The 23,292-nt window shown below is 41.0% G+C and overlaps 2 protein-coding genes across 5 annotated transcripts; both read left to right on the plus strand.

The window, feature by feature from the left end:
- The first annotated feature begins 365 nt into the window (after nucleotides 1–365).
- Nucleotides 366–16,942, plus strand: ppp6r2b (protein phosphatase 6, regulatory subunit 2b). Of its 4 annotated transcripts, none has more exons than XM_035941972.2 (26): nucleotides 366–668; nucleotides 1,936–2,118; nucleotides 2,249–2,412; nucleotides 2,524–2,622; nucleotides 2,850–3,036; nucleotides 4,812–4,949; nucleotides 5,049–5,114; nucleotides 5,260–5,369; nucleotides 5,457–5,570; nucleotides 5,790–5,910; nucleotides 6,285–6,446; nucleotides 6,538–6,771; nucleotides 6,880–6,944; nucleotides 7,035–7,150; nucleotides 7,273–7,358; nucleotides 7,463–7,540; nucleotides 7,631–7,728; nucleotides 7,812–7,869; nucleotides 8,082–8,203; nucleotides 8,321–8,493; nucleotides 8,587–8,743; nucleotides 8,982–9,058; nucleotides 10,236–10,446; nucleotides 10,660–10,683; nucleotides 11,476–11,622; nucleotides 12,872–16,942. In XM_035941972.2, exons 3-26 carry the CDS (start codon nucleotides 2,285–2,287, stop codon nucleotides 12,903–12,905), a joined length of 2,805 nt encoding a protein of 934 aa, XP_035797865.2. In that variant the 5' UTR covers nucleotides 366–668; nucleotides 1,936–2,118; nucleotides 2,249–2,284; the 3' UTR covers nucleotides 12,906–16,942. The 4 variants fall into 4 exon arrangements, with proteins under 4 accessions (XP_035797865.2, XP_023151827.2, XP_023151844.2 ...); XM_023296059.3 differs by having other exon boundaries at nucleotides 367–668; nucleotides 5,257–5,369; XM_023296067.3 differs by lacking the exon at nucleotides 366–668 and adding an exon at nucleotides 702–918 and having other exon boundaries at nucleotides 5,257–5,369.
- Nucleotides 16,943–17,093: 151 nt separating this feature from the next.
- Nucleotides 17,094–22,332, plus strand: LOC111586395 (MOB kinase activator 2). Its single transcript, XM_023296094.3, has 5 exons — nucleotides 17,094–18,039; nucleotides 19,579–19,718; nucleotides 19,848–19,944; nucleotides 21,349–21,473; nucleotides 21,556–22,332. The coding sequence occupies exons 1-5, from the start codon at nucleotides 17,957–17,959 to the stop codon at nucleotides 21,792–21,794; spliced, it is 684 nt and encodes a 227-aa protein (XP_023151862.2). The 5' UTR covers nucleotides 17,094–17,956; the 3' UTR covers nucleotides 21,795–22,332.
- The last annotated feature ends 960 nt before the right edge of the window (nucleotides 22,333–23,292 follow it).

Here is a 23,292-nt window from a genome sequence, read left to right on the forward strand (position 1 = left end):
AATCTGAATCTGAATCTGCAGTGTTTCATATTGTTTTATTTCAGTATAACATGCAATATTCAGGGTCCCATGGCCTTTCAGCACAACACCACAGGCAGAAAGATATCGACAGTCCCTACACTAATTTATTTCAATTGTAAATTTGTCTTAAATCTACTCTTCTTATTGCATCCTTTGCCACAATTTGAAACTGTAAGGGTGCGTTTGTTTACTTTAATGTAGAAGTAATTTTCTTGAGAGCATGGATGTGAATGTTAAATGCCGCTGCAGTATTTTCTCCTGCTCCTGACAGCAGCTTTTCAGGATGACAGCAAATAAAAAACGCAGCTGTTTACACACTTGATGGACAGCTGAACTTTTGATTACGTTTAAGGTAGTCGCCATTTTGATTTCCAAATCTGACAGATATATTTTTGTTGTTGTTGCTGCTGCTGCTACCTGACTGCTGAATAATAATTTGCAGCGTGTCAACACAGCTCCCCCTCGGCAGGGCCAGCCGCCGTTATAACGGCAGCGTAAATGACATTGCAACCGGGAAAGGGTAGCGCCGTTAAGCTAACAACGCAGTCCTGAACGGGCTGCTATGGGCCTCCGGGTGACCTGACAGCCAAAGTCACCGAGTTGCGGTTCAGCTTGCGGATGACGACCGATGAAAGGATGGATCAAAGGTAACGGCTCGCTCGTCTTTTGGGGGGGATGGAATAGGTGTAACGTAGCGTGAAGCCCGAGCCTGGCTGTGAAGTGGTCGGAAGTTATCGCTCGGTGTCCCACCACCTAGCACCGCAGCTCATAAATAGCCGACCTATCTTAGCGTTTTAAACGTAAACGTCTCCGGTACCGTGTTGAAATAGTTTCGTACCGTTAGCAGCGGGAGTGAAGCGTTGTTGCTAACGGGCTGCTTTACCATCCGCAGCCAAGGTAAGTGAAAGGCACCATCGTTTATCGCTGGAGACACGCTGAAAAATGAGATAAGTTAACGTGAAGTTCCTGTACGGACTAAGCTAACTAGCATTAATTCACCCCGATATGGCCGTTAACCTGTAATTACTAATATACGCTAATAGCTAACTGTAACCGTTTCCAGCTCATCTCTCTACGCCTGATAGGCCTGTGTTAAAGGTATCCATGGTTGTGCAGTTCAATTAATTGTAAAAATCCCGAAATATCTATGATAAAATAATGATTTTTTTTTAAAGTCAGATCCCTAAAAACACCTGTTTACGCTCAACATGTTTGCTCAAGGGATGTGTACACTCGGGCAGCACTCTCTGGGATCGTTATTATTATGCAATCAATTTTAATGGTGCTCTCTGTTGAGCAAGTTATGTCCCAGCCTCATTTTAGGCTGTAAAACGATACATTACCTTCTTGTGACCGCTGACTTTGCTTAGCAAACATGTTAGATCATCCCATAGGAATCAAGTGGATTGTATACTGAAATGTAGGCTGGTTTCATTAAGACAGATCCTTCATTGTTTCTGTGGTCTGATTTGGTTCAGGAGGATGTAAGGTGAAGATCTCTTCCTTAAATCCGTGCTCCAGCTGTCATCAATCACCTTATCTAGTCTCAAGCTTGTAGTCACACAAATGTCTTGGTTAGTATCCCCTAAAACTTAAGTAGTGTTATCTTTACTTAAAGTGGCATCCCTTTTGATGAGATTTTTTGCTCAACATCATTCTTATCTCCAGTTGTTATTTGCTGTTGCAGCTGTACGTGTAAGGCCATCCTCAAAGCAAGTAGGCTGATGTCAATAGCAACAGATGAACAACACTAATGCAATTACAAATGCATTGCTTCCTCCTCTTTCCAGCCTAGCCTCTGCACTTAGCCTGCATTTAACTCTTCTTCTGGATCATCAGAAATGCAGAGCAAATCTGTCCGGAGATGATTTTGTAACATTTGTTGTTTCTTATTTTCTTATTTCTCGTTACCAGGTTGAAGGGAGTCTCTCTGGGGTTTGTGTGTGTGGTGATAATGTGAACAAAGTGTGTGTGTGTGTGTGTGTGTCTTGACTGTGTGAATTTGCTGTTGCTCGCTGATGTGCAGGCCATGCAGGATCTATAAGGCAAATGGGTGTTTAGCACGAGCCAACTGAGGATACTACTCCTTGTCTGAACGTAAGAGCATCCATACAGGCAGTGTTGTGGGAGTGATGCAGCATACATTTAAAACATTTATGTCATTCAGTAACTTGTACATGCACGTTACACAGTAATGATAATGATCTACATGCCAAATTCTCGGTAGGTCAGCAGCTAAGTGTATGTTACGGTGACGTCCGCCATGTTTTGGAAGTTTGATTTACACACATCTTCACATCTGGAGGCTTTACTGGACAAGGAGGATGTCACGCTCATTGAGCTCATGGATGAGGAAGATGTGCTGCAGGAGTGCAAGGCACAAAACAGGAGGTTTGTTTGTTGCTTTCAACAGCGGGCTAAAACTCTTAATATATTTCAGTATTCTGCCACTTTTGCTCCTCCTAACTGATGCTTCTTTCCTCCTCGTCATGGTTTGTGTAGACTTCTCCTGTTCTTGTGCCAGGACCAGTGCATGCAGGATCTGGTTCGTATGATTACTACAGAGCCCCCTGCTGGTGTTGAGGAAACCAAGCGCTTCAAGTAGGTGTTTTTGTGTAAAATATGCTGATGTAGTGTACTGTATCCAGGAAAAAATGTGTTTTGCTGGTGCTGCACTTCAACGTATCTCTCACCCGTCACTTAGCAGTAGAGTCTAGCACTTGAGAGGATTCAGAATTGTTAAAAAAATGTTCTCTGGGGTGGAAAATGAGGTAATGATTTTGTTTGTGTCATTTTTACTGCAAATTGTGTCCTCTCATTCATTACAGGTATCCAAATATAGCATGTGAGCTGCTGACATGTGATGTGGGAGTGATCAATGATAAGCTGGGTAATGAGGAGCCTCTGCTGGAAACTCTGTATGCCTTCTTGGAGCAGCCATCCCCGCTTAACCCCCTCCTGGCATCTTTCTTTAGCAAGACAATTGGGAACCTCATCACACGGAAGACTGAGCAGGTAATACACATGCACTCTCTTCTAAATCAAAGGGCAATCTCAGGGAAGATGGCAGCTGCATTTTTGTGTTGTTCTGATTTAATTCACAAAGTCGAAGGGTGCTTATGGCAAGATAATGGAAAAAGCTCCCAGTGAGAATAACTTTCACCTGAGATGCCTGTAAAGTTTTGTTTCTCTTCAAGCACCAACATGCAGCACACAAGGACATGAACATGCATATAGTTTTTACACCATTCAATGAAAAGGCCTGATCATTTCAAGATAAGGTGGACTGCTTATCCTGCAGATCCAGAGCAACAAAGTTTGAAAATGACAGCTTTATATTCAGTATGCATATTACTGTTGCAGAGGGGATGTTTGAAATGATTTTGGTGACCCCCTGACCTTGACCACCATTTTTGGTCCAAGGCAGCTGAACTAAAAACTAAGGACTGGACTGAATGTGCTGTGAATAGTATCACCACTGTCAGAACAACATTTCCATCTTAAAACAAGCAAGAAATCTTTTTTTTCCTTTGACCTCCACTGGTGACATTTGTTTGGAACTGTGCACACAAATGTATGATCCTGTGTGGATACAAGTTATATAAAGTTGCATACTCTGTTCGTGTAAGCACTTGGTTTTAGCCAATCCATTTGTCAGATTTAATTGCCCAATCCCAATCTCCACACTTGTGGACTTGTTCCTGCTAGGTAATAGGGTTGTCCACTGGTCTAATGTGTGAGGCCTCTGATGCACCCTCTCTGTGAGCCCACATATCTGTATCCTTTCCAAAGGTACTTGCCCATAGTTCATAGAAAAATTGGTGACATGAACGTGGTTGTCCTTATTCATGTATCAAGCATGGAAGAAATTTACTCAGTTATCTGTAAGTAATATCATCTTTCTTCTCACTGTTGTGGGTATTTATTGTATATTTGTAGAGTTGCCTATATTTTCAGTCAACAGTCCACCGAGGATTTGCAGATGTTCATGGCCTTCCTGATTTTTTGTGTTTTTGCTGATATGCATAAACACTGCTGCTGATCAAACTGCGAGTAAACCGCTCGTCCAAATTCACTTTTGTTATTAAAATGCAGAAGCATTGTTTTCAAGCTATGTGTGTTGTCACGATAGTGTGTCCTATTTCTACTTTTTATACCATTTCAAGTCCCTCACAAACTCACACCCTCAAGCACTACTTCTGTGATGTCAGTTTAGTCTGTGGGGATTTAGTGCTCAGGCCTAAGGGTGGAGACTGGGATTGGGGTGCAGTTGCTAAGTGGCCCTTTGAGAGTTTCGGTGAGGCAACTCTCAGGACATCTGTCTTACCAGAGGCAGCCAATTGACACAGCTGTTAATAAATAGTTTGATTCCTATTTTCTAATGTTTATGTCCGTTTCAAAAGTCTCAGCCTTAAAGCTGAACAACTACTGCACCGTTACAACTGTGCTGTGGAAACATCTGTGCTGTACATAGAAACTGCAGATATAGAAGAATGTTTTTGCTTATATGTGCACAGGTTTTGCAACATCTGCTTTTTGACCTTGTTCTGCCACCCTAAAAAGTTGCAGGTGACTGCAGCTCAGATTGCTTAGCTGAAAGCTTTGACAAATATAGAAGGTGAATGGAAATGTGTGTTTCAAGATATCATATCCCACTTATTCAGCGTCATATATTTTCAGTCTAAGAAATAATCCTAGAATCAATTGTTGACAGCAAGGTTACACGTCTTTGTCCCAATTTTCAGTTTTCTATTTTGTCTTGTGGTGTTTCCTCTGATCTATTTGTGAAGGTGATTAGTTTCCTGCGACGGAAAGAGGGATTCCTTTCGTTGGTCCTGAAGCATATTGATACGTCAGCCATGATGGATGTGCTCCTACGCCTTATCAGCTGTGTGGAGCCACCCCCTCTTCGACTTGAGACTCTTACTGTATGAGAAAAATGGGAATGGATTCTAAACTTTACACACATCTGTAGTTATTTTGTGCTGATTTTCTGTGGAGTTACAATGTGATATTTTTCTCAACAGTGGCTGAATGACCAAAAACTGGCCCAAAGACTCATAGAGCTCATTCACCCTGAGAGAGATGAAGAGGTAGGAGAGACTTTCAGTATTTATATATTGACACGAGTAACAAATTTTGTGATAAAATATACAGCCATTTGCAGTCACAGATTGTAAGCACTTTAAAAGACTGAATATCTACATGTGTTTGCTTTTTTTTTTTTTGTCACAGAAGCAGTCAAATGCATCTCAGACTTTGTGTGACATCATACGTTTGAGCAGAGACCAGGCCAATCAGCTCCAAGAGATGTCACAGCCTGACCCTTTGCTGACTGTGCTTGAATCGTAAGTCAGACAGACGAGCGTACGCCGATGTCCACATTCTGTTAAGAGGATGCAGAGGCAATGATCTACTCCACTATGTTTCTACAGACAGGAGTGTGTGGAGCAATTGCTGCAGAATATGTTCTCAGGAGAGAGGACTGAGAGCTGTATCGTCAATGGAATTCAAGTTCTTCTTACTTTACTGGAAATCAGGAGGCCTGTGTAAGTGACAGACTTCCAATCATGTTTAAACAGCGTATCCTATTGGATTTTACCTCACAAAACATCACTAATGACATTTTTCATATGACCCCGTACCTCTTTTATTTCTCTAAACTTGTTATCATGTGAACTAGTTTCATCTTGTGTGGACAGTTTCCTCCTGTGTTTCCTCTATGTGCTAAATGTTTTAGACGTGTTTTCTGTCTGTGTTTATGACAGGGTGGATGGTGTAATGGATGCTCAGGGATTTGAGAGAAGTTACACTGTTAACAGCAGTATTTTGCTGGCCATCCAGCCACACCTGATACACTTCCACCAGCTACTTCTGGAGCCACCCAAGGTACATAAATAAAGTTCTAATCATTGCTAACTGTTGTAGTAAGAGACAGTATCCTACACGTGATAAATACATATAATGAAAGAGTTCAGTAGAAATGTCAGGGATCCCAGAGTGTAATTCATTGGGGTTTTAGTTGAAAGCAATATGAAAAGCATGAAAAATGATGAAAGGGCTTGTCCCACAGCCAAACCTACAAGGGCAAGCTCGTGTAAAATGAGAACATGCTATAAATGTGAAGCATGCTCTCATTTTTGCTGAGCACTAACCCCTTTATTCAGAAGTTATGTTTTATTCTCTGCTGTACAGTAAAACCGCAAAACTTCTAAATTATGTTGTTGCAAATTCCTTGAAGCCTTTTATCTGTGCATTCGTAGCGAGATCCAATGCTGACTACTTTGGGTGTGCTGGAGGAACCACTGGGGAATACGCGTCTGCATGTGGCCAGACTAGTGGCCTCTTTGCTTTATACCAGCTCTGCTAGCCACGCAGTCGTAGCACAGGAGCTCTGCAGACTCAATACAATGGACCTCCTTCTGGTGAGATGGTGAAACACACAGAATTTCCAAGTCCAGAATTGAGAAAGTGACAGTTGTTAAATGCCTTTTGGAAAATGCACCTTCTTTTCAGGACTTGTTCTTCAAGTACACATGGAACAACTTCCTGCACCTCCAAGTGGAGCTTTGTGTTGCTGCCATCCTCCGGCCCTGTGCCCATGAAATGAGACTTCAGCCTGGCTTGGGCTCCCATGAAAAATTCAAGCCTCAGCAAGATGCATCGCAAGAGCAGGATTTGACTGAGACCATGACGTCTGAACCTTCAGCCACCTCTGAGAACTCTGCACATAACTTAATGGTGACTCATGTAGGTGTCGATATTTGTCCCATTTGATCCACTGAAATGGCCAATGCGGTGCTTTTTTGTGAATTGAAACAACTGAAGGACTGATATCATTGTCTCTTTCTCTCCAAGTTATTTCAGCACTGCCACCTTGTCCAGAGGATTCTGGAGGCTTGGGAAGAGAATGATAAAATGCAGTAAGTAACTTCAAGATCTTGATGCGGTTTTGTTATTGGTAATGGGCAAAATTGTATGGATTTCCATACGTGCAATACTTGTTTGTTCAGGTCAGAAGGTGGTATGAGAAGAGGGTACATGGGACACCTGACCAGGATTGCCAACACAGTGGTCCACAACCTGGAGAAAGGCCCGGTTCACACCCAGATTAGTAGCCTCATCACAGGTGTGTGTGCGCACTCATTCCCATGTGCAAGAAAGCTCTGCGAAAAGGCAAAATTCTTATATTTGCCAGGCCGATTGAATATTGCTTTCATAATGCTATTCCTCTTGTGTTTTTGGATGTAGAGCTGCCAGAGGACTACCGAGGACGGTGGGAAACCTTTGTGGACCAGACACTGTCAGAGACCAACAGGAAGAACACCATAGACCTGGTGAACCCTCACGTGGACACATATGTGGTATCAAGTAACTGTTTTAAATTGTACACACATTCAGACTAAAAAAGTTGCATTCATGTTTGTGTTTCCGTATTCAGGTTGGCACTGGAAATCCTCGTCCTTCCTCTGAGGATGATATGGAGAGCCCCTTCCCTAAAGAGCTGACAATACAACAGGTCAACATACATAAATACACATTCAAAATATTTAGGCCTTCTACTATAAAGTATTGTATTCTAACTATTTTATTTATGGTGTGTTTTTAGGCCTTTTCAGACTATCAGATCCAGCAGATGACGGCCAATTTTGTGGATCAGTTTGGCTTCAATGACGAGGAGTTTACTGATCATGACGACAGCATTGGGTAAATTACGTGACATTCTTCTCTCTGTGCTAATGTATTCTTTTAATTGTGTGCTGACTAATTGAATCCTGCTTTTACTGCAGGGCAACGTTTGACCGGATTGCAGAGATCAATATCAACATTGATGCAGGCCAGGACAGTGTGAGTTTATTTAGAAGTTTTTTAGCATCTGCATGAAGTTTTATTTCTGTATTTCCTTAGGGGGTAAATGTTTTTGCGGATTTTTAAAGATGCATTAATGATTTTTTTAGCCACAAGGGGACAGTAAACCATATCGACTTTACAAATGGTTGACTTCAAAAGCAAGGAGAGCTGCTGGGACCACATTTAAATTACCCACCTGTTTTTTGCAGGCCAACACAGCCGTGTTTGAGGCTTGTTCCAAGGAGAGGATTCAGCCCTTTGATGATGATGAAGAGGACATCTGGGAGGAAAAAGAGATCAACTATGCAACACAAACCAAGTCCCGGAACAGGTAGACACAGAGACCCTGTCAACATTATGATTCAGAATGATTTGTTTCAACATCATGAGTTGAAATAGAAGTTTTATGATGTTGCACAATCTGACAAAGTATTTTATTTGTTTCAAGGTTTGGTGGGTCACGGACCTCCCAAAGCCAAGCTGCCAATAAGAGTTGTGATATGACAGCAGCTTCTGGTACTGAGGTCTCTGACAGAGCAGCAGACTCAGACTCTGAGGAAGAAGACCCTAAAGATGACCTGGATCCTTTCTCAAGTCAGGACCAGACTGAGGCAATTAAGAGTGAGATATGTTGTATCATTAAGTAATGTATAAATGTTTTGCTCCACACATACTTTAGGACTAAAGCAGGTTTGTGGTGCTGTTTGTTCTCAGGCACTGACTGGGTAGCAGACTTTGGAGAGGTGAACTCGAAGGCTCCTGCAGCAGGAGTTGGTTTTACAGCCTGGGACACTCCAGTCTCTCAACCAGCTGCAACAGAGGCCGAAGAGAAGGGATGGGCCAAGTTCACTGACTTCCAGCCTTTCTGTTGGTGAGTTTGTATGGTCTGAATATGAGGCATCCATTGGGAAGGTGCCTTAAAGCATCTTAAAACGTAACTTTTCTAAAACTGTTGTGATATTATATTATATACTATTCATCATTTGCATTATCCTTTCAGTAATTATAAAATAACACATGAAGGCAATAGTTAATACAAACTCATGTCATGTACTAGCTGCAATGTATTTTGTGCAGTTTTTCTTACCTGTGTGGCTTATGTCCATCAGCTCTGAAACAGGCCCCAGATGCAGCTCTCCTGTGGACTCGGACCTCAGTGGATCAGACACCAAACCAAACCAGAACCGTAAGTTTCTGCAGAGTGGCTATTTGACAGATAATATAAGATGTAAATATTTATTAGTATCCAAACTAACAACTGAAGAAAATGGTCAAAATGAATACAAGTCTGTAAAAGTAACCAGTCTTCATGATTGCTGTACAAAACCTGTTTAACTCCATATGTCATGGTCGAAAAGTGAATTGTGTACATTTAGCTGCATGAAAAGGGTGCGGTGCATCGTAAAAAAAATTCACTCACTGTGGGCTCATTTGTCACTGCAATAAAAAAGTCCTGCACCTCCATGGGAACAGCACAACCATAGATAGAAGTAGGAGGAACTCATCAAGGTCTTCTGTGCTGTATAACAACATTATAATGCCATAAATCATTCAATTTGAATGATAACTAAAGTTAAATTCCTTTGATTACTTTTTTACAAAAATTGAAAAAAACACTGGAATCAGCATGTACAGTATCGTTCTAAGTGCCAACATTTGTTACCACTACTGGAACAAAATGGTGGCCTCACGTACTATAGACATATTACTGCTTACTTTTGAATTTGTTTCCATACTTATCTCCTCTCTGTTCTGTGTAAACACAGCCTGCAATTCAGACCAGAGTCCCCTAATTTTTGTCATGTTTTTTGTCATGATTCACTAATGATTTCTCAATTTTGCTGAAGAACAAAACATTTTTTTATTATTATTGGTTTATACACAGCCAACATTTTTCAGGGGACAAATTTATATGAGACATTTAGGATAAAGTCATGTTAATGAAATATCACAATTTTAAGCATAGATTTGGTTTTCTGACTGAACTGCACGTAATGGATGATTATTTGAGGATTGGAAAGTTCAATGAATCCATCAATTCTTTCTATTTTTACAAATTCCAGCTCTGATGGTGTAATTTTGTTGATTTTGTAAAGATAACCTGCCTTTCAAACCTGCTGATGCGGTTTGGGGTTCAGAGGGTTGATTAAAAAGTAATACCAAATCATTTGTGATAAATGTTGACAGTTCTGGCAAAAAATAGCTCAGGATTAAAACCTGGAGCCTTTTAGTTGGCAGACCTCGACTTAGAAAAGCACGAAGTAATGTACCGGTAAGGCACATAAAGCCACTGGAGCTGAAATGCTCACTCATGCAACGACCGTACTTCACTGTAGTATTTCTTCCCCCTTCGCTCTCCACAGCGTGTGTGTGGAGTGTGTGCGTGGCAAGAAAAGCCCCACTGGTGGCATCAGACAGCTCTTCCTCCAGCAGCTCAGACAGCGAGGAGGAAGAAGGCAAGACGGACTCCACATCCGGCGAGACGGTCACCACAGAGACCATCACCACAGGTGCTGGCAAGGAGACCATCCGGCTCACAGTGGACGCCAAAAATGAGAGGGCGGTCTTCACCAGGTACACATTCTCACACACAGCTAAGGAGCAGCTGCCCTGTCTGGTGCAGTGTGAAGCAGTGAAGTCGTTTCACATGCTTTTATTGAGCCCTCCTTTCCCCTTTCCCCCTCCGAACTTTTTCCTGTACAATTGTAGCTCCCCCTTCTCTGTTTTTCTTCTGATATCATCCTCATCCTGTCTGTTCCCTCCTTTCTCATCTCCCCTTGACTCCAGAGTATTCAGACCTGCAGTCAGACGGTATGTTGTGCTCGAGGTCCTGTGCTCTGAAGTGTGGAATGCTTTCCTGAAGTTGTATGAAGGATTTCAAAACATGTTTTTTTGTTTGCTTGTTGCAAAGTGGAGTAATAAACCCTTTCATTCAGGATAGTTCTAATTCATAAAAAAACACACTAACCTTCAATTAGTGTAAAGGACCTACAGGACTCATATCTGCGAGGTTTGTCCCATGTTCTCAACATGTCCTGTAATTACCAAACATCACAACACAGTTCACTTTGCATTTTAGAGATATTTGTTATCTTCCTAATTCAGTTACACCAAAAGATGACAGCAGTGTATGATTAATGATTGTGGTTATGCAATAGATAATAATTTTCTCTGTCATAACATTGGAAGGAGCCAAGTCAGTATGATTTGTTTTCATTCAGAGCACCCTCCACCACTAACAGTCTGTCAGATAGCATGCTATGAACAAAAGTTGCTACCAGTCCAACATATCAACATTCTAACAAACCAGTACATTAGCAAGTTACTAACAGTGCACCAACATGCATGCTGTGATTAAATAGGTCCTATTCTGAACTCGAGAACCTTAGAACAAAATTGTGTGCTGGGAGAAACAGAGCAGTGGATGCAGAGGTCGCTGTAAGAGCTGACCACTGTGGACTGAGCCCAGATCAGTTAACTGTGGGGAGATTTAGCCAACAGCAGAATCTAGCGTCTACATTTTTTCTTGACAGTATGAGTTCAGTTGACAATCTCCTGGCTGTTTTTGGAGTTTGTTACAGGTTTTTCCTTTCTTTTTTTCAGCGAAGCGGATAAGGTGCCAGTAGAAGGACTGTCCGTCAAAGACAAAGGGAAAAGCAGCGATAAAGAAAGTGAAAAAGGAAAGAAACATGGAAACTGTTCCAACCCAATTACCACCAGTCCAACTAACCAGTCGGCTGCTGCTACACAGTAAGTAAACATGAGACCAGGGATTCATCCCTATTAAAGCACTTTTCTAGAGATGGGTATTGCTAGGATTTTAACAGTATTACTGCTCTAATGGATGCTGCTTATCGATCCTGTATTTTTAACTGCACTCTTACTGGTTAATTTTATTATTTTAAGAGGAAGAAACAAAACAAATTAGGAATAGAATTAATATTTCTTTTGAAATTTTCTCTCGTGGTTAAATTTCCCATCTTTTATTTTTCACGTAAATGCAGAACTTTTTCTTTGACAGTGCTTTTACTGAAGAAAAAAGTTTTTAATACTTCTACTCCTGCCAACACCAACATTCAGTTAGAGAAAAGGTGAAAATGAAGCAATTGAGTTTCTCTGCAGCCTCCAAATCACTAAATCCCTTGTGCTCTGAGCACTCTGAAACATTCTGAATGAGAGTTGAGGCGATGCTCTGACCATTTCAAACTGAATTTGTAAACAGCTTAACAGTCTGCTGGTTAATGTTACTTTTAATCATTAACTCATGTTGCTGTAATTTAGTTAACTCAGTGTGAATGTTTTCTAGCTACTGGCATACACAACACCCCTGGGACACTGAAGTGAAAAACTGCATTTTTCTAGCTGTATATTATGAATTTCTGCTGGATATTTCAACAGACTAATCATGTTTCAGCTCTTACATGCAAAAGACTGCACTTGTGTCAGTAACAGTTGTCAGGCAAAATACCATTAAACCTACAGACATTTCTGACCTCCCAAGCAGAGGTATAACCTGTAATTTTAGAATTGGCTGCATTCCATTTAGGTGTGCCGCAGCCTTGTTCTATGCATTGAAGCTTGCTGGTATGGACTATTGGCATAGCTAACGGGAATAAAGCAGTTGTTAATGTCACTACCTGTGCTTTGGTGCTGCATCAAGTCAAAATGTATCTGATTATGAACACAGATGGGTATTGAAAACCTAAAATTACATTTTTGAAATTAAGCTGATAAGAAATCCACACAATACAGGTATTGACACCACACATCACTTCCTCACGTTTCCTTGCAAAGATCTGATTATTGGATGCCAGAGTCCACTAAATAATTACTTACTCAAAAGACATGCTGCTGTAGGTTTATTAAAATCTAAATTTTTATAGTGCCAATTCAGTTCTCCTCCATTGGGTTTGGTTGATCCCATGAGATCTCAGTGAGTGATGGCAGATAAAACCAAAAAATGTCTGAAGTTTTGACTCTTTCTACTTTTCCCTTACAGAGAGACGCAGTCGTCAGCTAACGGGCCGGCCTAACGGTGCGGTACAGGCACACACTTCACACCTGTTCATACAACACACAGCCATGCCACCTTTGCTTCCTGTTAGCAGCCCTCCAATGCCAATTTTGTTGTGTCTGAAGACATGTAAGTGAGTGGAAGATCCTCAGCACTGAGATCAAACAATATTTATGTTGGACATCAGAAATCTACACAAGGCTACGACTGATGTCTCTACTGCGCCTTCATGACATAGTAACAACCGAACCGTTTCAAAGAGAAATGTACGTTTTCTACAACATTTGATTGTGTCAGAAACCCAAAGCCCAGCTGTGTAACATACGGATTTTTCCCATAGAACTTGGGAGATGTAAAGACCCTTAAAACAAGCAGAGGTGATGCATTATGTTTGAGTGCCCGTTGCACTTTAATCTTAAGAAAACACTGAAATCTAAAATTAGATGTTTTTATTCAATTCAGCGTCATAATTTAAGATTGTTTGAGCCTGTCTGCGCTCTGGGCGTTAAATCACAGCCCAGGGAATTTTTCTAGCGGAGCATTTGACTGTTTACACTTTAGTAATGAAAACTGTATTCACATAATTAGCCAAAATCACAAAAGCCAAGACGCTTGCGAAGCTAGCTAGCTGCCATTTTGTCTTTAGCATTTCAATGTACGTGCCAGGCAGACATTTTACTAGCGCAAACATGTGAGTGACAATAATTTGGCTTTTTAAAATTTTTCTCCCTCCTTACATCCTATATAAATAATTTCTCAATCAAGTATAAATTTATTTCCTTTGATCACTTGAGTCGTAAAAGCCCTCTTTTTAATTTGGAGCATTAGATTTGGGAGGATCATGTGCCACTTCCTCCTCAGACAGACTCATGTAGTGTAGAGGTGTGTGTGCTGTTGTATCCATGTGTGTAGACGTGTGTACATCCATGTGTGTGTGTGTGTGTGTGTGTGTGTGTGTGTGTGTTTGAGCTCTGTCTGAGGTACAGAGTGTATTCTCAGGTCATAGGAGAAGTATGCAGAGGCAAAGAAAGCACACCTGTGTAACGCACACGCACACACACACACACACACACACACACACACACACACACACACACACAGTGCCATACACACATGTATACACAAAGCATATCTACAAACACATGCAAAAAAAATGACAGTGATGTGCACATACCAGTTCATACCACCTTCAGAGCTGTTTAAATGTAATATTGTGAAATTTGAACCTGTATTAGGTTGTGGCTATTCTTGGTAATATGTAAACGTAATCTAAATGTAAACAGTATATATATAAACATTATATCTATTTTTGGAATAAATCCAACGTACGGAAAGGCGGTTGTTTTGCAGGTTACAACATGTGTATTGTATGTGTGTTGTACTGTTGAAATGAGGCAATAATGATGTCTTTGTTTCGGTTAAAAGGCCAGCATCAGTTCCTGTTCCCTTGCTACATGCTTCCTACACAGAGGTTTAGGAGTGTGCACGTTGTGACTGTTGAGTCGGTTGTCTGCGGTATGTCTTCCGTAATGTTTACTTAAAGGCTAATCATTGTTTATTACAACTTGGGTGTCATTTCCATTCATCGCTTTGAGAAGAATAATAGTTTATCAAGTGAAATTAGGGTAAGAAATGAAGGTAATCATTAAAATAACACTCATCACAGTTAGAGATGATACACTGGTTTGACTTTGACCTTTTATGATATCATTTGTGCACGCATACTGTTGTAATGCATGCAATGAGGAAATATCAATCTGTCAAATATACTACCGTTCAAAAGTCTGGAGTCACTTGGAAATGTCCTTACTTTTGAAAGAAAAGCAGTTTTTTTTTACAATGAAGATAACATTAAATTAATCAGAAATACAGTCTTGTTAATGTGATAAATGACTATTCTAGCTGGAAACAGCAGATTTTTAATGGAACATCTACATAGGGGTACAGAGGAACATTTCCAGCAACCATCACTCCTGTGTTCTAATGCTACATTGTGTTAGCTAATGGTGTTGAAAGGCTAATTGATGATTAGAAAACCCTTGTGCAATTATGTTAGCAAATGAATAAAAGTGTGAGTTTTCATGGAAAACATGAAATTGCCTGGGTGACCCCAAACTTTTCAGTAGTCAATCAACAGACACATATTAGGTAACAATTTATAATAATCAATTAAAGTCAAGCTAAAACTACCATACATGTCAGTTTTAGTTTGTCTCGTGATAATTTCCAGCTTTAAGTCCTTGAGTTTTGGACTGTTGCTGTTTTAAAGCATCATCTCGGGTTTTAATAAATTGTGAAGGGCTTTTTTATTTTTTTATTTTTGTTTGGTCTCCGGGCCGTTTATTAATCAAATCATGAATCTGTTAATCTAACAAGAAGTTCCCAGTGGAATTTTCTCGTAAGCAAACAAAAATTACGTTTACATGCAGTGTTACTCAACCAAACGCAGTGTTTGTGTTTGTATCCTGCAGCTCTGACACATGCGCCGAATTCTTTCTCTCCTCATAAAGCTTTGTTGAGTTGCCGAATGCGTGCGACTGTTGGTACGATTATGTATCGCATCACTGGCATTCTTGCACATGTGCTCCAATGCTGGTGCATGATTAAAGGAAAACAAAACTGGTCCATAGTGCTACTAGAGGTCAAAAACTGCACACTTGAATCAATATTGAAACTACTTTTGATCGTGAAACCACTATCAACACATCACTAAATTCATGGTCCAGCCGCTCATTTGTCTTGTCTCATCAAACCTCATGTTATAAACAATTAACATGTTCAATACATTCTAATCATTTCCAGTAGAAATGACCCAAGTTGTAATGAACCAGAATTTTCCTTTAAGTCTGCGTGTGCCGGACAGTCATGCTTTACTTTATCTTTCTCCTCGTCTCTCTCTTTCTCAGGGCAGGAGTTGACTTTAATTGCATACGGTATATGCCTATGGAATGATTTACATAGATTGTTGTATTTATTTTAAAACGCACTTTTTCAAGAAGCACTTTTGATTTGTATTCGGTGGCGCCAAGTGCCGCCACATTATTCCCTTCTCAAAGAGGCGGGAATGTTAGACTTGAATGGGTGAGTCATGTAGATACTTAGAATACTTCTTCTTCTTCAATGCTTTCTGCCAAAGTGTGTCTTCCCACCAGTGTACAACTGGGTTCCATATCTGTGAAGTAGCCTCCTTTCTTGCAGCGGTCTTACAGGTCTACATTTATCTCAAGCGGTCTTTGTTTGATCTCTACCATCTTTTTTTTTTTGTTGTTTCTTTTAAAGTTATGTGAAAGAGCTATCAGCAGCAGGAGAGGATAACACAAGTCAGAGAAAGACTTTGAAGATTCATCTTAGATCACAGGCTCTCTCTTTTTATTATTTTTTGCTTTTATCTGTTCAGGGCTTTGAGCTGTTTGAAGTGGAACTGCACAGAGAGTTAGCATCGCTTCATGTCAGGGTTAGAAGAGGAAAAAATAGGGCTGTTTTCTGTCAGGGTTGTGTACAGGGTCAGAATATTTTGTCCCCGCCGTCACCAAACCTAAGCACTGCATCTGACCCTTACCATTGTGTATGTGTGCGTGTGTGTGTGTTTCCTTCACTTTGGGAGTGTGTCGTGTGCTGTATAGCTACGGGTATGTTGTGATGTTACGCATAATGGCATGAAGTACAATACAGCGATTTTTAAGTGCCATTAAGTTTGCACATTAGCCTCATTCACCTCATTGGGTATGTGCTGTATTGTGCCCGAAACTTTAATGGAGAAACAATGGGTGTTAAGTTGTTTCTTAACCCATTGCTTGTTACTTACACTGAGGCCATTTCAAAGTTGAAAGTTTCCCCCACATAGCAGCTTATCATATTTGGGTACGTGTGTGCGGGAGTGCTGGGAAAGACAGCCGTTGTTGTTAAATGCCTTTTTTCTTTCGTGAAGCAGACTGATGCTGGTGGGTTTTTTTTGTTTGTTTGTTTTTTTCATTTAGAGAGTAATGTGTCTGTTACCTGTTGTCAATTTAGCTTGTACATTCAGATATGAACCTAATAAATATGTCAAAGAACAAGCGTGAGCCTGTGTTTGTCTCGCACTTACAGCCTGCTGTAAAACACACACACAATACAAACACAGGCCGAGAGGGAACAGGACTCGGTCTTTGGAGTGTGTTTACCTTAGGGGCAGGTGAACAAGTGGATTATGTTGCTTCCTGGTCCATAATGGATGTCTCCTACACATTGTGAGCCGTACGATCAATGCTACATCCTCACAATATCTCCCCCCTCTGCAATCATAAACCTGCCTGCACATAGATCTTACTTTGCTGCAGGCAGAGGTGAAATGAGTTCACGCAACAGTGGAGGAGAGGACCTGGAGACTTTTCTTTTGTGCTCATACACTTCTCATATTCTATATCATTGCTCTTTCATTTGTGGGCGTGCGGTTTCATTCCTCGGCTTCTATGGGTGTCATCGCATTCCTCTATAGTTCGAGCACAGATACTGAACACACCTGCTGTTGCTCCAGCCTCTTTGCTGCTCATCTATCTCCCTCTTTAGTATCTTTAGTAATTCTGTTTAAACTTCTATCCCGCAAAAACCGCCTTTAGTTTGTCACCAGCACCTGACTGCTCACTCTGCAGAGGGTTCATACATGTGAAGAGAGTGCGTATGCAGAAAGGGGAAGAAGGCGTGTTTTGTACTTTAATGGGTTGTGGAGAAACCTGCCTGTCTGCTTGGAGCTGAGAGAGGAGGAGCCTGTGGGGTGTGGGGACTCCAGACAAAGGAGACATAAACACACTGACACTGGATCACCAGAGCAAAAGCAGAGGGAGACGGCCGGAAAGCTTCACTTTTTAGTGCGGAGGAGACAATCTTTAACTCCTGGACTACTTTTGCTGTGTTTTGCCAAACTTTTTTGTGTGTTTGTTGGCCGTATGGATCTGAATGTGAGCTGAGAGATGTTTGCGTTGGGGTAGTTGTTGCCATATGTTGTTCTTAGTGTGTAGTAGAGTGTGGGTTAGTGTGTTTGGGATGGAAAAGTGGAGCTGGCAAGACCAACAGCTCTGCTCTTAGCTTTACGCCATGGGGGGTTGCCATAGTTACCCCTCGGCTACGGAGGCAGATGGGAAGACTCTTCAGCGTTCTGACATCAGCAGTGACAAACTGTAAGTTGTTTTCCTTCTTTCTTTTCTATCTGGAAGTACATTCATGCAGTCACCCTGTGTTTTCAAAGAACAAATGTTAAGAAAAACTACGTAATGGGGTGGAAGAAACATGACTACAAATCTGGCTGCACATGGTTTACCGAGGAATGTTCTCTAGATAAGAGTGTGTGTTACATATTTGTCTGATGGCATCAGTGAAGGTGGATTCCTCTAACAGCGGGAACACATGTTGAGAAGTAATTTGAACCAACACAAGGAATGGCACTGAGAAAATGTGTTTTAGCTCAGTTACTATGCAAATGTTTGCACTGGGATGAATCTTTTACAACCAGCTGGCTGCGCTGAGGAGGGCTGTTCATTTCATGCTCACGCCAGAGGTAAAGGTGAACAGATGGCCAAGAGCAGAGGAGCGGGTTCACAGAGGAGCGTGTTTACACACAAACACAACATCACAAGTAGCTCCGGGTTCATTGTGTTTGTGTGCTGACAACTGGTAGCCAAGAGGCAGTAATTGACTTAATACCATGGAGCTGCAGCAGAGCAGGATGTTAACAACACAAGTTCCTGTGAACGTTAGAAAGGTTTGGCATGGGATCGCTTTACTGTACCCCTGCGATGTTTACATTCTTTTCTGTCACTGTCCCACCCTCCCTGTCCACTTTGACCTTTACTTTGGACAAAGGCCTCCTGTTTAAACCACTAAACAAATTCTCCCTGCCCAGCCCTCACACACATTCACACCAGGGGGAGTGAAACCCCACAGAGAGCGCAGTGTGTTTTCCTTATCGCTGAAGCCAAGGTCACACTGAGTAAACCCTCAGCTGCTGTGCGTGTGAAGACATCTAAAAACTCAGCGTGGCAGCTGCATGATCCACCACGCTTAAATATTCCCTTTAATCCAAAGCACTGTCTTTTTGTCTGTCTTTCTGTCAAACAGAGTGGAGCACTCCTCCTCCTCCTCACAGCAGACTACCTCACCTCCGTGCTTTGAATAAAGTCAAATCATGCTGCTAAGTTTGACTTTCCAGTACACATCATTCATTCCCTGCACTCACTCTATAAAGTCGTCACAAGTTCCCATTTTACTGATTAGTAGGCTCTACCTGTGGCTTATCGGGAGGCAGCTGATGTAGGAAAGACAGGTTTTTCCTAAAGCCAGCAGGCCTCAGCACTCAGCTCGACATTATCTTCCACAACATTACTCCTGTCGGTTATTTGCTGTGTAGCACTGACCACTGCAGCAGTCAGCTTCATTAACACTAATCACTCTGGCTCTGAATTGACTGCCTTCATTACATTAACCGCTGCTGTATGGGTTGTTCAGGTCTGCAGTTACAGCAGTGCTTGTATGTTGGGATGCGTGTGTGTGCCAACAACAGAGGGCAACACAGATGAGTGAGTGTGAAACGTGTTATCGACTGACTGCAGCAGGGATAATTAATCCACTGACCTATCGGTTGTTTTAGACAGCGATATTTTCTGTCTCCCAGGCTTTCTCTTTCTCTGCCTGCTTCATTAACTCTGCCCTGTCCTCCCAAGGGGAATTAATAACAATAATCAGGAAGAGCGTCCGTATCTGCAGCAGCAGTATGTGTGCCAGCGGATCACACACACTGACATGTTTGCCCTCACAGCGCTGCCGCCTGGCGTCGACAAGGCAGAGTGGCTGGCCAGCAACAGTAAGTCTTAACAGATTTTGGTTTGCACCCCCCTTTTTTTTCCTGCTCCTCATCCTCTCCCACACACTGCAAAAACAATGAGCAGCAAAAGGTGCAAGATGCAACATCTGTTTTATTGATTTCTTTCAGCTGTGGCGTTTTTCAAGCACATAAACCTGTTCTCCAGCGCTCTGTCAGAGTTCTGCACACCCAGCACCTGCCCAACCGCCTGTGGACCAGGCAACACGTAAGTTACCCAGCATTATACTACAAATGATAAATGATTTTCCCCAAGTTACGGTGCTGCATGACTCAAAATGTTTTATCTGCCAGTGTCCATTTGGAGAGCATGCAGTATTTAAAACTGTATTTTAAAATGTTGCTCATGCAAATTATTGACAGAGCTGACTCATTGTTCCTGAATCCTCCTCATGACTGCACAAATAAAGTTCTGTTCACCTCCATCGTGGTGCTTCAACATTTAGTTTTTTCATGGTAATAATTTGCATGCCTTCTGCAGTAATGATGCTACATAACAACTGGAGCTGTAACAGTGAAAAACAGTGATGCTGAAGGGAAAAATTCTGAATTCTGTCTAAATTATCTCCTGGTCTGCCAGTTGGTGAACAGAAGTGAATAACTGTTGAATGGGTCTGGACTAAATGAAAACTAAAGCTGAGTTGATTCATAGTAGACTTTCGAAAACTGTGGTTTCACACAATCAAATTTCTCAGTTATTAGCTTTGAAACAATTCCTGTTAATTTCAAGTTGGATGTATTTCCCGTTAATGTGACTCTGTGTCAATTTGCACTCTTTCTGTCTCTCTTGTGGAGATTCAGGGAAATGAGGAATCTCTCAAAACAGCTCCCTGCAGTGTTTCAAAAATTGTGATGTTTACATTTTTTATGAGTCAGACCTCAAGTGCACACAGAAATCAGTCACCTGAATTGTTGCTAACTGCATTTGGATCAGCTCACCTGCTGACCCAATCGTACGGCTTATTTATCCAGCACAGTGGTTTGTTTACGTGTGAGGCTGACTCTCTGGAAATACAACAGGTTTAATGTAATGGCGGCGAAATTATCCCTTAAGCTGAGCTTTCAACTGCATCTGAATATGAATTCCAGTTGTCAGATGTCTCAAAAGTGATCATTATGTCATCTAAGTCCCTATAAGCAAATCTTGAGCAGTTACTTAACTAATGAGACCAGGCCCCAAGATTTATGAAAGAGAAGAGAGCCATAAATGCAATTTTTTTCCATATTTACTGGAACACAAAATGTAAATAAGCCATAAATCTAATAAAAACTGTTTAGTCAAAAAGCATTTTCCCTACTGGCTGAACTGCTGCTGTGCAGGTGCATAGTTTCATTACACACACCTGGGGTCAGTGCAACAACCCGATTGGCTGGATGTTTTCCAATTTTGCTGTGAAAGAGCAGATGATTGACTTTTTAGGGGGAGTGGTTTGGCATCAATCATCATATCTGAGGTTGTGGAATTCTTCCATAGATTTCAATCCAGGATTCTTTAAGTGGCGAGCTTCCCTTATAATATTCATCTTTTAAAACACATCTAACATACACTACGGTGTTTTTTCTATAACGCTGAATATCCACCGTTATGTATCTCGATCATTTCTGTTTTCAGGGTTTATTTCTGGACTGACGACCACGGCAGGAAGCTGAAATGCTCTGCTCCACTTTACTTTGACTATGCCATGTCATATATTCAGGATCTGCTGACTGATGAAGATGTGTTTCCCACGAAAGCAGGTAAAATCTACATCATACACGCTCCATTATTCCACATCACATTCCAGTTGCAATCCCTTATCACCCCCTTTTCTTTCCCCAGGTTCAGTATTTCCGACAGGTTTCGTCTTTCTGGTCCAGAAGGTGTTTTTGCTGCTGTTCAGGACTCTGGCTCACATTTATTGGTCTCACTACAGAGAGACACTCGCTATGGGCCTGCACCCTCACCTCAACACACTCTTCACACACCTCACACTCTTCTGCCGGCAACATGCGCTGCTGGAGCCAGAAGACACCGAGCCGCTGCAGGACCTCATCGCAGCTCTGGGACAGCAAGGCTGAACCTGAAGGGCAGAGACAGATATAAACACTCACGTTCTCAACACACTCTTATTTATTTGTTACAGGTTGGTTGGCTCTGGCCGCTCTGAGCCAAACTTAAACTAATTCACAATATGAAGAAGGCCTAGTTGTTAGCAAAGAAGAAAAAAATCTGGGTATCGGCCCGTTGCTGTATATAGTTGCTGTCAGTTATTTGTTTGAACTTAATACTGCATGTTTTTTTTTTTTTTTTTTTTTTAACATAATGGTGCATTGTTGTGTTTTGACAAGGTCAAGATCTTCAAGGTCACTCGTCTTCCTCACTGAAAGACGCTGTAACATAATAAACTGTGCAGTGGTTTCTCAAAAAAATTTAAAATAAAAAAAATCCAGTCAGACAAACCCAGTTGGTGCCATCATTGTATTCTGAACATTTGCAAAAACCCACGAGTTGATGCGAATACTGTATAATCTCATTTGTAAGGAGAAGTCTCTCTGCACCTTTATGTATGATTCTGTACTCTCTAATAAACATTTGTGACATTTTGACTGTTTGAAAGATTTAAGAAGTTTGATTACTCGCTTTTTCTAGAAAATATTAACCCTGTAAGACCCAAATATTGAAAAAAAATTAGCAAAAAATAAATAAAATAATTTATATATGTAGAAACCCAAATATAGAAAATAAAATGAACAAAAAATAAAACTGAAAAAAATTCATATAAACCCAAATATAGAAAAAAATGTAACTAAAAATATTTTTTTGCCCATTTTTTAATATTTTCAATATTTTTTCTAAATTATATATAACTACAAATTAGTTTAAAAAAAATATATATATATATATATATAAAAGATAGAAAATAATGAAAAAAATAAGCTGCAACAGTGGGTTTTACAGGGTTAAACAACAATAATTAGTGAAGTGAATTTGATCGTGAAGAAACTGTCCATGTTGTTTATCAGCACATCTCCAGGTTTTTGCTTTAACACAGCAGCACCACCTGCTGCCAGAACAAGAATCCAGCACGCATCACATTTTTACTTTCATCACATTTTTACCTGCACTGTCAATCTCTTTATCTGAAAATAACAGGACCACAGCATGTATTAGGAGGCTACAACATTATTCAGTATAGAAGTGAACACACTCCAGGACTCTTAAAGCAGGAAAGAAACTTACTGTAAACCAATGTTCCCTGTAATTTTTCCTGAGTGTGAGCAAACACACAAACTCCCTGAGCGTCCCTTGGACCACTGTGAGCAACATCAGACGTGTGCACTGTGGTCACACCAGCATCACATCCATTCAAGTTACATGGTTCATTAAAAGAATCAAATTACAGCATTTACATTTCTGTTAAAACACTTTGTCAACAGGAGCCAGTTGAAGGCTGCAGTGATTTTAGTGACACTACAATGTATAAGAGTGAAGTTATTGAATATTTGTCTCTCTTTACTGTTGCAGTGGTTTTGCAAATTGCAGACGGACCCTGTTCACTCCATAGACACCAATGTT

The sequence above is a fragment of the Amphiprion ocellaris genome, chromosome 3 (assembly GCF_022539595.1).
Source record: "Amphiprion ocellaris isolate individual 3 ecotype Okinawa chromosome 3, ASM2253959v1, whole genome shotgun sequence".
Taxonomy (NCBI): Eukaryota; Metazoa; Chordata; class Actinopteri; family Pomacentridae; genus Amphiprion; species Amphiprion ocellaris.